The sequence below is a fragment of the Solea senegalensis genome, linkage group LG20 (assembly GCF_019176455.1).
Source record: "Solea senegalensis isolate Sse05_10M linkage group LG20, IFAPA_SoseM_1, whole genome shotgun sequence".
Taxonomy (NCBI): Eukaryota; Metazoa; Chordata; class Actinopteri; order Pleuronectiformes; family Soleidae; genus Solea; species Solea senegalensis.
The window spans coordinates 1,499,579-1,514,290 of NC_058039.1; the positions used below are offsets into that span (position 1 = coordinate 1,499,579).

The following is a 14,712-nucleotide window of genomic DNA, read 5'->3' on the forward strand; positions in this document are numbered from 1 at the left end:
AAATTTGATAATTGGAAATGATAATTGTAGCATGTCCCCCATGGAAATCTGAGGTTTTTTTTTTTCATCTGTTCACTCACAAATTTAAAAGACAGAGTTAAATAAAATTTTCTGGCCATGCAGGTTTTGGACCAAGGAAGAAATGATTACATTTTTGCAGGAAAACGCATGCAGATCACAAATTAACTGTGGAAGACGGGGGTGAATTGATAGGAGAGGAAGTCTCCTTCATCCAGGTATGTACCTGCAGACATGCACTGCATAGTACCTCACTTGTGTTGTGTGAACAAACATATACACTCAAAATGAACAATACAAGTGTAGAAGTTAAGTTGTCTGTTGACCAGCAATGTTTTTTCCACCTCTTCTTTTGTGATCCTGAGGTGTTTCCTGGTCAAATGGGATTTGTTTTTCCTCCATCAAGTTCTTGGTCAACCAGATTGTCATCCCAAGAAAACTTCCAGTGGAATTCATACAGAAGTTTTCCTGATAAGATATCTGATGTGGCTTCTTCTGAACTAGAAGTAGCAGCAACAGCTCAGCTCCATCTGGATGTCCAAAGTCCCCACAGAGGAGGACAAGAGATGAAAGAAAGAATATAACCAGGTTTGCGTAGGTGTTTTCTAACTCCAGAAGATGGCAGTAATACAACATTATGGATGCAAGCTGTCATGTAACACCATAGAAGAAGAAAGTCCTCGCCATGTCTGAAAGAATGAGCCCAACCAACCATTAAAGAATATTCATTTATGGCCAGAACTCATGACCATAAGTGACCACAGTTCTTCTGATTGTGACAGAACAACGTGTGTTCTGTGAAAAAGACCATACAAGCCCAAAATTAGTTTAATTCAGTGGATCTGCCTAAGTAAGACTTTCTTTCACCATTTCATAAATGTATGGAAAAATCTCTGGAACAAAATGACCACAAGTCAAATTGATTACAATTGTTGAATTTATCTGACAGTGTTGTCAACTGATTTTCATGTTGAGTGAAGATTTCGGCTGTACATTTCATTTTCAAGCAGGAAAACCACTTTCTACGCTGCATGTCTTTCATATCCTTCAACTTGTTTCTTATTCCATCACTCAGCCCAGTTCTCCACCAATTCCCAGGTGTCTCCTTCTCCATCATGTCCTCCATTCACTGAGGTCTCGTTCTTCATCTTTTCTCATCGCTCCACGTTTCTCTCTGCTCTGCTACTGTACCCAGTGAGAGGGCCATGGTCTCAGCAGCTTCCTGTCTCACAAAAGACCCCTCTGTTTCCCCCCTCTGTGTTTCCTCCACTGCCACCCCACCTCCTTCCTCAACACCCCTGTGGTACATTCCCTCCCTCTCCCCTGGTGCATTCCTCACTGACCTCGGCCAGCTGAGGAGTCCCTCTGTCCACCAGCTCTGTGAGAGTGGAGCCTTCACTGACCTGTGGAAGCAGATGCCTCGTCTGGTTCGTCAGGGACGTACACGTTGAGCTACAGGACACAGAACAACACAGTATACTATGAACAAAAATATTTCTGGTGATATTTGAGCATGGATGTACAGTACACTGGAGAATTGAGGGCTGAATGTAAAGAATTTGCACGTTAATATTGCTGTTAATAGGCGTCAGTTTAACAACACTAACCTCTGACTTCATGTTGAGCTCACATTCATAAATAAGTCCAATGTACCAGTTTCTAGTCAGAAACCACCTGTAAATAGATGTTTTGGAAAATAAATGTTCAGTGGATGATGTTGAACAATTCGTTCCGATGCTTCAGAGTGCGTAAAGTGAAGAAATTAGGGTTAAATCAGTTTTTTGTCTAGTATTGATCAATCATTCCATAATAAAAATAATTTAATTTAAACTCAAGTTCACAGAGAGGGAACTAGATGCCTTTTCAATGGCAAACAGGGCAGAGAGAGGAGTGCAGAAACAAAAACTCTAAATGTTCTCTCAGCGATGGAGTCAAGTGACAGACTTTAAAAGTTAATTCCTTCACATGTCTTAAACTGAATTTCTCTGTATTCTTCATATTTAATTCACCCCTGTGTTTATTGCCAATCTCATTCTTCTGTTACCTGTCTATGTGTTGCTATTATCTAACTGATTGATGTTGATCAGTAACTGCATCCACAGTCTAAAAAAAGCAGTTGAGCAGATGGTGTGAAAACCGTCTCTTCATCCAGTTCCTCCTCACTTCTTTGTACGGGTCAGCTGGTCGAGGTCGAGCAAGGTGTCACTCTTATGGTAAAATGACCCACCTGACCTTCCCCTCGACCTCAAAGCATCCCTCGGACCAGTCTGGGTTACAGTCAGGCTTTGTTTCCCTCCAGCTGAATACTTTTAATGCTTCACATACTTGCTGCTTCTCCTCTTTCATCACACCACACATGCCGTTTCTCACTCATCTTTCTTGAAATGCTCCCTGATCCTCATGGAGTTGATGAGCTCTTCAGTTGTGTTTCAAAAATACTTGCGTCTCTCTTTTTCTTAAATGAAACAGTTTCTGAAAAGGAGGAGAACGAGATTGTTGTCATAACTGCTTGTCAGCCTGACTTAAAGCGACACTATGCAACCTTTGTTTACCTTTTTTGATGGGTCACTGACTTGTAACAGGGAGAATGGAGCCTCTTCCATTCCCACTCTGCACCTGCCTTAACCTCTGTCCTTAGAACTAGGAGATGTGAAAAGAAATCTGGATGAAAACTAGCACGTAGACACTGATTTTAGCCACTTAACAAAAGGCTCAACATTAAACCACATGTTCTTGTCTTTCTCTCACAGATGAAGGGATTTTCTGACAGGAAAGTGATGACTGTGTGAACTGCTCAGACCAAAGTCCAGAGAGAAAATTAGTGATTTCACATCACAGCACACAGGAGCTGTTGATCCACTGCTGCCTCCTTCAGTAAGTTCAAATGTGTTATTTTCAGACTTTGGTGTGTGAAATCTTTTGTTCAAATTAACCTCAGTGACACAAACGGTCTACACGGGACAGCAGGAGACCAGCAGCTCCTGTGTTTGTACAAGTGTTCCAAGTTTTTCATTTTGTTTCCACTTTGCAAGATGGAAATCCGACTTTCAACTACAACTGGATCACACCATGTTGCTTAGAAAAAACTGTAATATCCCTTAAAGCCTCTATGAAGGAGTCAACTGATGCTGACTGTCCACAGATTTCACCTCTGAAAGGAGAAATGAGGGATTAAGAGAGGGGCAGTATAACATGGGATATTTTGCCAAAACATGGTTTAATTCCTGTGACCTTCATTTTCCATTTTTTAAACCTTTACACATTTGTTGTTGTAAAGAAAAGTGTGACTGAAGGCTACTGTGCTGCGCTGACAGCTGTTCTGTTGAGGTGACTTCATTTGTGGAAAAAGCTGCAACTCTAAAGACACAAATATGTAAGTCACTCAGGTCCCACCCTGTGTTTTAGTCAGTGGGTCAATTAGACATCCCTCCATCCATCCCTCCATGGATCCATCGTTTCCCTCCCTGCCTGTTTTTTTTTTTTCCTCTGGAATCTCCATGTGTAAATACCTTTTGATCCCTTCTCTCTCCCTCCTTCCCTCACCGAAGTCCACTCTCCATCTTTATCAATGGCCCTCATTCATTCCTTCTTTGCTTCTGCATGCCTGTGTACCCCCTCTTTCTATTCATTCCTGTGATTTTTTTAGTTTTTGCCTGTACCTTTCCACAGCCCTCCCCTCCCCTCCCCTCCCCTCCCCTCTCCTTCTCTCCTCTGTCTAGCAGCAGCAACAGCAGCGGTTTCCTCAGCCCTCTATGCCTTTTCTATCGCTCTCCTCCATCTTTGACTGTGTTGCATTTAGATGTAGAAGTTAAGATGTGGTTATTTCAGGTTCAGGCAGTATTCAGCAGAACTTATGAGAAAGTATTCCAATTACTCACCAGAACTTTAATTACCATTACAATTTTATTATTTGTTAAAAATGTACTAAACTGTTACATTTACATTTCCACCAAACGCATACCACATTAACAGTTAATTATTTTAGTGTGATATCATCAGTTTAATAAATTGAATGGGATCATACTAACAGAAGGACAGACTTACAGATAAAGCCATGCTGATGAAAATAGAACCTTCATGATGGAGGTAATAATAATAACAAATAAGGACAGACAGACAGACTGCAGATTATATTTTTTATTTTTACTGTTTTCTTCTGTTTGTATTGTGTATATTTTGTATTTATATTGGTATTCATTCAGTGCATAATTTGACAGAGCTCGTAATACTTCGATCAATAAACTGTTTCTGATTCTGAACAACAATATAAAATACATGAAGCAGGAAAACAAGCTAAAGTTTTCAAAGTGCTGAAGAGACTAAAATATAAATGATAATGATGCTGAAGCCTATTTTAGTGCACATAGATTTTCAATGGCACCATTGCCATTTTATGTAAAGGTTCAGAATTCAGTATTAACATACAAGACACAACACCGCTGTGGTTATACTGTGAATGGTTGTTGAATGGATATTGATATTTTCATCTACATTTTTACTGCATGGTTCAGTGTAGCCTTTCTTTTACCCTCATTCTGGTTCTTGCTATGTCACCAGTCTTTGTAATAGCCTTTTATTATTGCAGCCATTATGTTCCATCTGGGCAAATTACCTTCTAACAGTGAGTAATTGTGCTAAATTGAGCAAATCTTGGAGCTCACCTACAGCCATATTTAACTCGGAGAGGTTAGGAAGCTGCCTCCAAACTCTCAGGAAATAATTGCTAAAGCGTTGAACGCCAGTCAGGAAACATGTGCGCACACAAGAAAATGCTGAGGATGACAGAGAAGAGAACACACACTCTGCATATTCTTTCTTGGTTTAGTTAATCAGATATCAAAAGACAAGTATACGTATGCGTAGCGCGCGCTCAAACACACACACACATGCTGTTACCCATCAGTAGGCACACAAACTTGAGAGTTAGTGAACACTCACCCCACACAGAAAAACACACCCACTTCTGTGTACCCTTGCTGTACCTCCACCCTCCCTCACTCTGCCCCTTTGTCACCCCTCCTCCTCCTCCTCCTCCTCTCCTGCCTATTTCGAGATATGTGGTTAACTGGGTGTGTTCGGTGGCTAGATTGAAAATCACACAACCATTCTCTGTCTGAAGCCCCTGTTGTTTTTTCTACCTGGTTTTGCACACCTCCGGCGGCTCCACTGAGCAGATTCTTCACACATGGATTCACACATTAGCTTTGACCCCATTGTTAGTGCAGAGACAATCAGTCCACTCCCTTTTCCGCTTCCTCCCAGTCCATCCCTCGCTCTGATCTATTTCTGTTGTGTTGTGGCTAGCAGGGTGTGTGTGTGTGTGTGCGCGTTTGCAGCCCAGCCCAGTAAAGTACAGACTTTTCAGGGAAGTCAGCAATATAATATGGCCGCTTTATAGTAATTACAAGGTTCTTCTTTTGGAAATAGCACTCGGAGAGCGCTGCCCACAGGCAACTAACTGAGTCCGTCTCCAAGAGCTAATGCCATCCCTCCTGCTTCCATTGACCCACATGTTTCCACAGTTGACCACTGTATCAGCTGGATACCAGTCACGCTTTGACATTACACCCAGTTGAGATTCCAGAGCCGTCTGACCGGACTGAGATCCAGCTCCCAGTTTGGTGGGTGGCCATGTCTGATGGAGCTGTCCCACAGGGAAACCTTGTGGTCTCTGGCCTCGTAAAGCCCTTAAATTATTGCCCACTAAATTAAAATGTTGTAATATTTAAAATATGGCTGGTATTGAAAGTTGATTGTATAATTGGAGGGTTCACATCAACCTGTAACACACATGTGGGCGAATGGAAGCACCTGTCTGCTGTTTCTGTCAGGTTATCTCACCCTGTCACATGGGCCTCGTGCCGCTCGTCTGATTTTTGTCCACCCTGTGGCTCAGTCAGTGAGAACAGGGAAACTGCCCTTTGTGCTGAAACAGAGAGAGACACACGATCCCACATTCATGAGACTTTTCCTCGTGTCCCCTCGAGATGTGACACAGTTACAGCTGAACAGGTGTTAGACCAGGCAGCAGGTAAGGCTTGGATCAAGTGTTCACTGTAGTCGAGTGTATTTGTGACAGTCTGTGTAGCAGCAGAGGACACGGGGGGACAGTGGAGACACAGATTTGGGTACGAGGTGAATACAAAGACGCCTTTCTTTCTTTCCCAGGAGTGTCGAGTGACACTGTGAAACCAGTTAACCCCAAACTGACGATAAGTTCAGTATTAAAACTTCAAATTTTTATCATAACACAGACGAGTGCAGGTTTGTGTCTAAACTAGTGAACCATCATACATGACTGAATCAATGGTGGTTATTAGAAGTGGTTTTGCATGTGCAGCTGATGTTAATTACGCCCCAAAAATGCACCGTCTTAACTGAGTTCAGATCAGGAATCTGTAGTCCAAACTATGAGAGCAAATACACAACCAAAACAACACTGGTGTACGATGCCTGCATACAACCTAAAAATATCAAAAGAGCAACTTCTTTTTCTCTAATATTTCCTTCTTGGCATTTAGAGGTCTTTTTTTTTACCTAGGAGTCTGCTTTGAGATTTTTCGATGACTCATCTTGTACTCAGGAGTAAACTAAGTTGCATTCAATGAAGTGGTGCATGAGTCAGTGCTCTGCTCCAACATGAAGTACCATTCAGATGCATTGACTCCATCGCAGGGATGAGCTGCATCAGTTCACTCCTCATTCTCTTCCTCAGAAACATCACTCTCACGTCAATCTCCGGCATGTACCAGTGACAGTGTGTTGTAGCTACAGTGGCACTAATGGCTAATTCAAAACCACTCGCAGAAATATGTGAATATACTGAAGCTACTGACGCTCAGAGAGCCACGTCATGAGGACTTTAACAACAAATGGAAACCCTGAAGTGTCTCTAGCCTCACCTTCATAGGCTTTAGCAGCACTGACCAGGCTGGACCACTCCAGTCCACAGGCTGTGTCAGGAAGAGGCATCAGTCCAGGATCGAGCCTCCTCAGTGGGGGAACTTTGTCCCTGACTTCAGTGAGAGACAGCTCGGACGCAGACAGAGGCGCTGGGGACAGTTGAGGACAAGAGTTGCAGTCTGTGAACAAACCTCATGAAAGAGGGAGAGGCTACATGCTTAGAACGTTATGACAGCGACACGTACACTGTGACAATTCAAAATATAGGACCAGTAACACACACCCTTCTTGCTCTGCAAGTGGTTGGAAGAGTTGGAGCCGTGTCTGCGTGTGGGCAGAGTGCAGGTGAACAGTACATCAGTCGCGGTCATTTGGTTCTCGGAGTTGGCGAAGCTGGCGTCTCTGCGTCCACTGCACAGCGACTCGTCTGAAAATGTGCGCTGCAAAGCTCGTCTGGGAGACTTCAGGGGGAACAAGGCGACCGAGGTCAGAGCCGTGTGCGCATGTTCATGACAGCCCAGCTGATCCACAGGTGTCATACTCACTGGATCTCTTTGTGGCATCTCTCCCGGGTTGTCCATGATGATCAGTTTCTTCAGGTCGTCTTCGATGGTGCTCTTATACGTCCGCCGCGGAGAGCGCAGGTCCCTCAGTGAGGCTCGGAGTCGAGGTTGTCCAAACACGTTCTTTGAATTTGTATCCACCTGCCTGGAGACACAGGACAAATACATGAGCATCGAGTACACAAGGGATAACAACAACAACATTCAACAATATCCAGTCCAATCAAGTAAAAAAGTGAAATTACTGGAGCATCATATTATCATCAGTGATGCCAAACTGTAGTTCATGGCTGCAGCAAACAGTTCACATGTGTGCTGCACACTGATCCGTTTATCACTGACTTATCATATATTGTTTCTCCCACTAAAGATGTAACGTTGTCACGTTTTAGCAGCACTTAAGTGAGACAGTTGTGTGCTTGGTTAACCCATTTCATAACCTGGAAACCAACAATTAAGGTAAGGTTTTTTTGTGATAAGTGTTTTCAGCTCTTTGTTTCCACCTACTTCTTGCTGTTGCTGCTTAAAGAGGCAGATGCTGTGGTTGTGTTCGACGGGCTGCCGTCTTCAGTCTGCCAGGCGGTTTGTCTGCCCTTCCCGTATAAGGCCTTGGGGGCGGAGCTTGACAGAGGAATGGAGCTTAACTGAGCCGAAGTGGGCGTCGCTGTCGCAGCTCGGACATGTCTTGCTTTCTCCGCCGTTGGAGTTTTGTAACCCTGCGGTGTGTAGGCCCTGAACAGGACACACAGATATATACATACATACATGTAAATAACGCATCAACATCATCAACGGTATCCTCCGGTAAACTCCCTCTTCTTCAGCCAGGTAACTTCTGCCGAAGTTTCCCTCATTCATTTGAACAGTGCCACCACGAGGAAACATGAAGTAGCATCCCTGCCAGTTTAGAGCACCGGAATTTGCTCATATCATTTATCACATTGGAAGGACGATGATATATCACCAAATCTATACTTTGACATATCTGTGTTGTATCAGTACTTCATATTTCACTTAACTCTTATTTTTGATCGATGAAGCTACAAGTGAGCCTCTTGAAATCGGAGTTACGACCTTTTGCAACGCCAAGACAAAAATTCTGTGAAGGCAATGAGTCACAGTTGTGAAAGATTCTCTGCCAAATACGACTTTGTGCAGCGAGTTTATTTATTTATTCTTGCAGAACCTTTACTCCCTTTCATTGATAAAGTGACAGAGGAAGACGGAATGGGCAATTAAAGTCCAGGAAGAGGTGTCCATTCAGTAGGCTATATACACAACACATACTGTGTTACTGCCGACATTTCCAATCTGTGTGGACAACTAAGACAAACGGCACAAGAGTTATGAACTACTGCTAATACGAGCTACTATTTCAGCTACCATTCAGCAAAAATGACTTTGACTAACTGGACCTAACCTTCACCGCTGCAAAGCTAATTAACAACAGTGAGTGCAACAACCATTTTTTCATTTTCATTGTGATTAGTAGACATGAGACAAGTGCTACTGTCCATCATAACGGCTTGTTGATGAAGCTGAAGGAAGACGCTAAAGTACAGCTGTATTTGCTTACACTTGTCAGTTGGTGCGAGCTTATCACCACAGAAGCCCGTCGGGAAAAAAATATATATAACTGACACCTGAGCAGACAGACACCCAACATGATGAAATCTAAAAAAAAAAACAACTCGGTACAGAAACACATAATTACATCATGTCCTCAAATATAACTAGTGATGAATCATCGCTGTCTTGTCTCATGTCCATCGCATCCCAGACACAGACTGCAGCAGCTTCAGAGTCATACCAGCCACTCTGGGTTTTAACAAAGAGTATTTAAGACCTAGTGTATAAAAATAAAGTCAATTAGGCAGAAATTAACTGTTAACTGTAAATGCTACACTGTGAGGGACATTCAGCTAAAAGAAAAGGCATGCTCAACAATAAATGTTGCCAATTCTTACACACTGTACCTTTAAAGTGGTGGAAGTATATGTGTGTGTGTGTGCGTAGGATTAATGACTTCCCATTTATGATGTGGGTTGGCAGCATCGGGTCGCTGAGACCTCGTGATGACCTGTATTTTTCATTCACATTAGGCTTCTCTAATCCTCCATGTTCATGGATTTCCATCTATCATCTTCTAATTGTAGTTGTCTATGGTCTGATGCTGATACATAGCAGCCACATGGTGGATCAGTCACTAAAGACGGGCCTGGGAAACGCACTAAACTGGAAAATACACAATAAAAGCTGGCACACATCTGGGATAGATCTGCCCTTTACTGAGGTGAATTTTGATCTCATGTGAGCTTCAGAAAAAGTGCTGTAAAAGATAGTGAGGTGGTCTCTTACCTGGGTTTGAAAGCATCCATTTTTTCAGCACTGGACCCAGGAGGTGGGAATGTCCTTGTCCGGTACCCTTTGTTCTGATTTGCTTCGGCCGGTATGATGGGTGAAGACTCTCGTCTCCTTGCTTCTCCCCCGCCGCTGCTCCGTCCCACAGATAACTCCTGCACGCCACTGTAGGTCGCAGAGCAGTGTAAGGGCTTGAGAGCCTGGTTGTTGGACATGTTTGCATGGCGGGAGTTGGTGTAGTGGGTCGAGGCGTCAATGCCGCTGTCGTTGGACCCTCCCTTGTTGAGAAGGTCGGGGTCAGCATCAGATGGGTCACCCCCGCCTCCTCCTCGCTCTCCTCCAGCTCCTCCATCAAACCATCGCTCATCGCTGTGGCTGCTGGAGGCGTTACTGGACAGAGTGTTACTGCTGGAGTGACTAGAGTACTGAGTCTCACCCTGCAGAGGACACAAGGACGACCGTCAGACCAGAGAATAATGAGGCAGAGAAGAGGACACATTAACAACATGAGACAGGTTGAAAGTCAGACCTTTGAGTGTCTGTTTGGAGAGTCTTTCCCTGGGACATCTTGTCTGGGTATTCTCCTCTGTCCCACGCCAACACCTGGTCCCCGTGACGACGATGCTGGGACATGCCAGAGGGGTTCTGGACAGGAAACACACACAGACAGTCACAGGATGAAATCAAATTACACTGAACCACCAAGTTGTGAAGGAAGATTAAAAACTTATGTCACATTTGAATATATAATTAGACAGATTATCCTGATTAAAAGAGAACCAACAGCTTGGCCACATGTTATCTCGTTTATGGGAGCAACTCATTGTTACACTAAATTATTAGCCAAATAATGGGTCCTCTTAGCTTTAAAGAGTATTTAAAGTAAGTCTAGACACCCAACGTAACTGTTGTGACTAATTCTTAAAGCTCTGATTGTGTTTCCATCATGTGTTGGTGACCAAAAATAGAGGTAAAATGTATATATGTACTGTTGCTATAACAGAAGTGAGCTGTGAAACCTAAACCGGGACCTGGGAGCTGTTAAAACACTGAAATGCTGAGAGAAACAAATTAAATATGTAATGTTCATATTAAAAACGTGGGATTGCAGTAGCTCTACGGTAGTTTTAGAGATTGCTGAAGGGAATAAACCTGTTTTGCAGCGCTCCATGGTGCTCTCTTGGCTGGTGAAGCCTGAAGAAGACTCCCCACTGGAGTTGATGTCCACGCTGAGGTGGGGCTCATAAGGCAGCAGGGGGCGCTGTCCTGTTCCAAATCTACAGAGACAGATCACAGACGGTTGAAGTGATTGATGGTTACTTTCATACATTCATGCCCATGTCTGTAGGCAATGGCTTATTCACAGCATAGGATATCCCACCACGACAATTTTAAATACACAAATATTTGGATTTTTCAGTTTCTGTTTTGTATCCTGATGGCAGTTGAATAAAACTGGCTCCTCTTGTCAGGCGAGATCTTATCAGCCTCCACACTGTGAGGAAGAGCCACCCACACAACAGATCCTTCCTCTAGGAGACAGTGTGTTCTTACACATCTAACTGCAAACCTGAACACACAACATTATTCATCCTTCACTCTTCTGAACCCGTGTATACCACCTTGAGCACGCAGAAAAACAGTCAAAGGACCGATGGAGGAGAGTTCAGAGAACAATGAACCGCACACACATGAACACACCTGTCGGGGGAGTGTTTATAGCGTACGAAAGGTCCCGGTGTGATTCCAGGCACGCCCATCGCGGAGAGGCCGACAAGGCCAGAGGAGGGCGAGGAGAAGCTGGCTGAGGGGTTTCTGTAGGGTAGCCCTCTATCGCCCCCTGCAGGAGACAGAGTGTAATGGTTCTCTGGGTAGCTCACTGGCCTGGAGGACACATGGAGAGAGAGTGGTGGTTAACCAAGGATTACAGAATAAAAACAAACACCACAGAAGGGTGTGGGGTATGAGTAACTGCAACTGAAACAACAGAAGCAAATCTTCATTTACCAAAAAACAAAAAATGATCCAGTTAAAACATGTCGGGATCCGAGTCTGGATAGTATTTAACTTTGGGTTGTGTGTGGTGAACAAGTGAGAAAACAAAAGTAAAACATTCTTAACCATGAAGCTATTTCAATATTTCATTTAGACGGACACCAGATTAGAAACTAGAAAACTCTAGTACAAAACTTTTACATATGTTGTAAAAAAAACAGCTCGCCAGACAAAGGCAACAGCAACATTGTGCTTGTTAAAGCATGACAGCTGGTTACAGTGTGCCTGAAAACACAAAGAAGTGTCCTTGCAATGCACTGCTGAATAAACCTGGAAGTTTAGCAGTTTATATCACAATAAGTGGAGGAAAAAAAAGAATAAAGAATAAATAAATAAATACAACTTTGAAGCATCCGAGTCTCACCTCTTAGAGTTGAGGTGCTGTGGCTCTCTGTAAGGAACTGGCATTAAGGTTTTGTGTGAGCGGGGCAGTGGAGGTGGAGGGGGTCCCATGGGGGCCCAGCGCTGAGAGTTCGGTGCACTTTGGAGCCCTGAAGGAATAGGTGGGCTGTCCCATCTCCACGTTGGACGAGGAGAGGGTCGGTAGCCCGCTGCCAGAGGCTCTGGCTCTGACTTCTGCTCGATGGTCTTCATCTCATACTCCTCTGTGCAGCCCCTGGGGAGACAGCAACCAATGCAACAAGTGAGTTGGTGAGGTCACTGTGAACAAGTTGCCGAGCATAAGTTCCTGAAAGCTTTTAAAAATATCGCTCGGTGTACGAGATAGGGGGCGCCAAAGTTGGTGTTCATTCATATTTTTCACAACAAAAGGTGAAACTCTTACAACCCGTAAAACTTGTCCTCCTGAGGAGCCCGTTGAATGTACATGCACGGAACTTGGTACTCACGCGTTCCTTAGGTCCAGACGGTCAAAAAAGTCAGCGTAGCCGAAGCTCTAAAACGAACAGGAAAGCCGCCATCTTGGATTGAAAGTACAATTTTTGCAGATTTTGGCCATTTCACACCAATGGTATGTGAACGCACTTGTCATAGAGCTTTCATGGGATCACCTTCAAACTTGCTGAGGTCACTGTGAACAAGTTGAGGATCCAAAGGTATCAAAATCTTTTCATCAAGTATCATGGCGAACAAGAAGAAGGGCGGCAAAGTTGGCGAAAATCACGATTCCTCGCAACACACAACAATCTCTCATAACTTTGCCATGGAAGGTCAGATATTAACCAAACTAGTGACAATCGATGATGGGCCCTTGCTAAAGATGTCTATGCAAAAACTGTAAATTTTGAAAACATCGCCTCCTGGTGGTGGCAAACGCTATGAAGTCTGGTATTTCGCAACACACAACAAACTCTTATAACTTTGCGATTGAAGGTCAGATCTTAACCAAACTTGTGATGATAGATGATGGGCTTTTGCTAAAGATGCCTAAGCAAAAACTGTAAATTTTGGAAACAGCGCCACCTGGTGGTAACAGAAAGTACAAGTTCACAATTTCCTTTATAACTTTAACAAATTTCCTTGTATCAAACTCAAAATTTGGGAAAACATTCAAAACACATGGTAGATGATGCGTGCCTAATATGATAACAAATTGTTCAACAGTGTTGCAATGACAACACTGCAAAGTCAGATATTTGCGACAAAAACAAACTGCTACCACTTTGCGAATGCTATTCCAATCTGAACCAAACTTGCTAGGATTGATGATAGTCAATCCCTGAAGATGCCTATATGAAAATATTCATTTTCAAAAACAGTGCCCCCTGTTGACGGCAGACAATATGACGTCTGGTATTTCGCTACAACAACAAACTCTTATAACTTTGAGATGGAAGGTCAGATCTTAACCAAACTCGTGACGATCGATGATGGGATCTTGCTGAAGATGCTTGTGCAAAAACTGTACATTTTGAAAACAGCGCCTTCTGGTGGTAACATAAAATACAAGTTCACAATTTCCCTTATAACTTTAACAAATTCCATTGTATCATACTCAAAATGAATGAAAACATGTAAAACACATGGTAGATGATGCTTGCTGAATATGATAACAAATCGTTCAACGGCGTTGACATAAGAACACTGCACAGGATCTACTCTACTGAGTGGTTCGTCAGTGCAGTAACCTTTGTTCGCCACATGATGGAGGCATTTGCATACAAATCTATCAAATCTAACATTTACAGTTTCTCATGCTGCTCTAATTGGGATTGCTGTATTCACTTGAAACTTGATATGTGAGACCTCAAACCCGCCCGGAACATGTCTGTAAAGCAGTAATGCCAAAGTCAAATACACGGGGGCCAAAATAAAAAAAACAAGTGGAGGGTTAAATTTTTATTAAAACTTGCAATTACTGCACATATTGAACCAATACCAATACCAATACCATAGCCTATATTGCACTTAATCATAAAATTAAATTAAATTAAATTAAATTAAATTAAATTAAATTAAATTAAATTAAATTAAATAGGAAAAAGAGGAAGTCTGCCATTTTAAACAGGAAGTGCCCTCTAACTTAACACATGGACGCTGAAAATAGTCCAAGCTGAAAATAACTACTACCGCAAGCAATGAATGAACGGAAGATGAGCTAGAGGACTCGCACGGCGAGGTGGGCGCAGGGAGACCCGCGAGCCGTCAAGCTCGAACCCGTTGATTACCGCTTGCGGTACTAGTTCTTCTTCTTCTTCTTCTTCTTCCTCTTCACCAAAGTAAATCGCGTTTTAGAGGCCCTGAACATGCCCCAAAACTCACCAATTTTTGCAAGCGCATCAGACCTGGTGTAAATTTACGTTTATTAGTGTTTCGGGGAATGTGCGTTAAAAAATGAAAGTGGGCGGGGCAA

General features: G+C 43.2%; 1 protein-coding gene across 1 annotated transcript; it reads right to left on the reverse strand.

Annotated features, from left to right (window-relative positions):
- Positions 1-1,307: 1,307 nt before the first annotated feature.
- Positions 1,308-12,513, reverse strand: LOC122786794 (signal-induced proliferation-associated 1-like protein 3). Its single transcript, XM_044053292.1, has 11 exons — positions 12,265-12,513; positions 11,547-11,729; positions 10,998-11,122; positions 10,375-10,490; positions 9,843-10,282; positions 7,992-8,216; positions 7,467-7,629; positions 7,205-7,382; positions 6,921-7,070; positions 5,860-5,944; positions 1,308-1,470 (listed from the first exon to the last, which is right to left on the reverse strand). The coding sequence occupies exons 1-11, from the start codon at positions 12,492-12,494 to the stop codon at positions 1,308-1,310; spliced, it is 2,058 nt and encodes a 685-aa protein (XP_043909227.1). The 5' UTR covers positions 12,495-12,513.
- Positions 12,514-14,712: the final 2,199 nt, after the last annotated feature.

What these genes read in the sequence shown, in the direction of transcription:
- LOC122786794 (XM_044053292.1), bottom strand. Translation starts at nt 12,494, where the DNA reads ATGAAGACCATCGAGCAGAAGTCAGAGCCAGAGCCTCTGGCAGCGGGC. An exon ending in CATGGAGCGCTGCAAAACAG is followed by an intron (nt 10,491 to 10,997) that starts GTTTATTCCCTT and finishes TTTCCTGTCCAG; the next exon opens with AACCCCTCTGGCATGTCCCA. An exon ending in ATGGATGCTTTCAAACCCAG is followed by an intron (nt 8,217 to 9,842) that starts GTAAGAGACCAC and finishes TGTCCTGTTCAG; the next exon opens with GGCCTACACACCGCAGGGTT.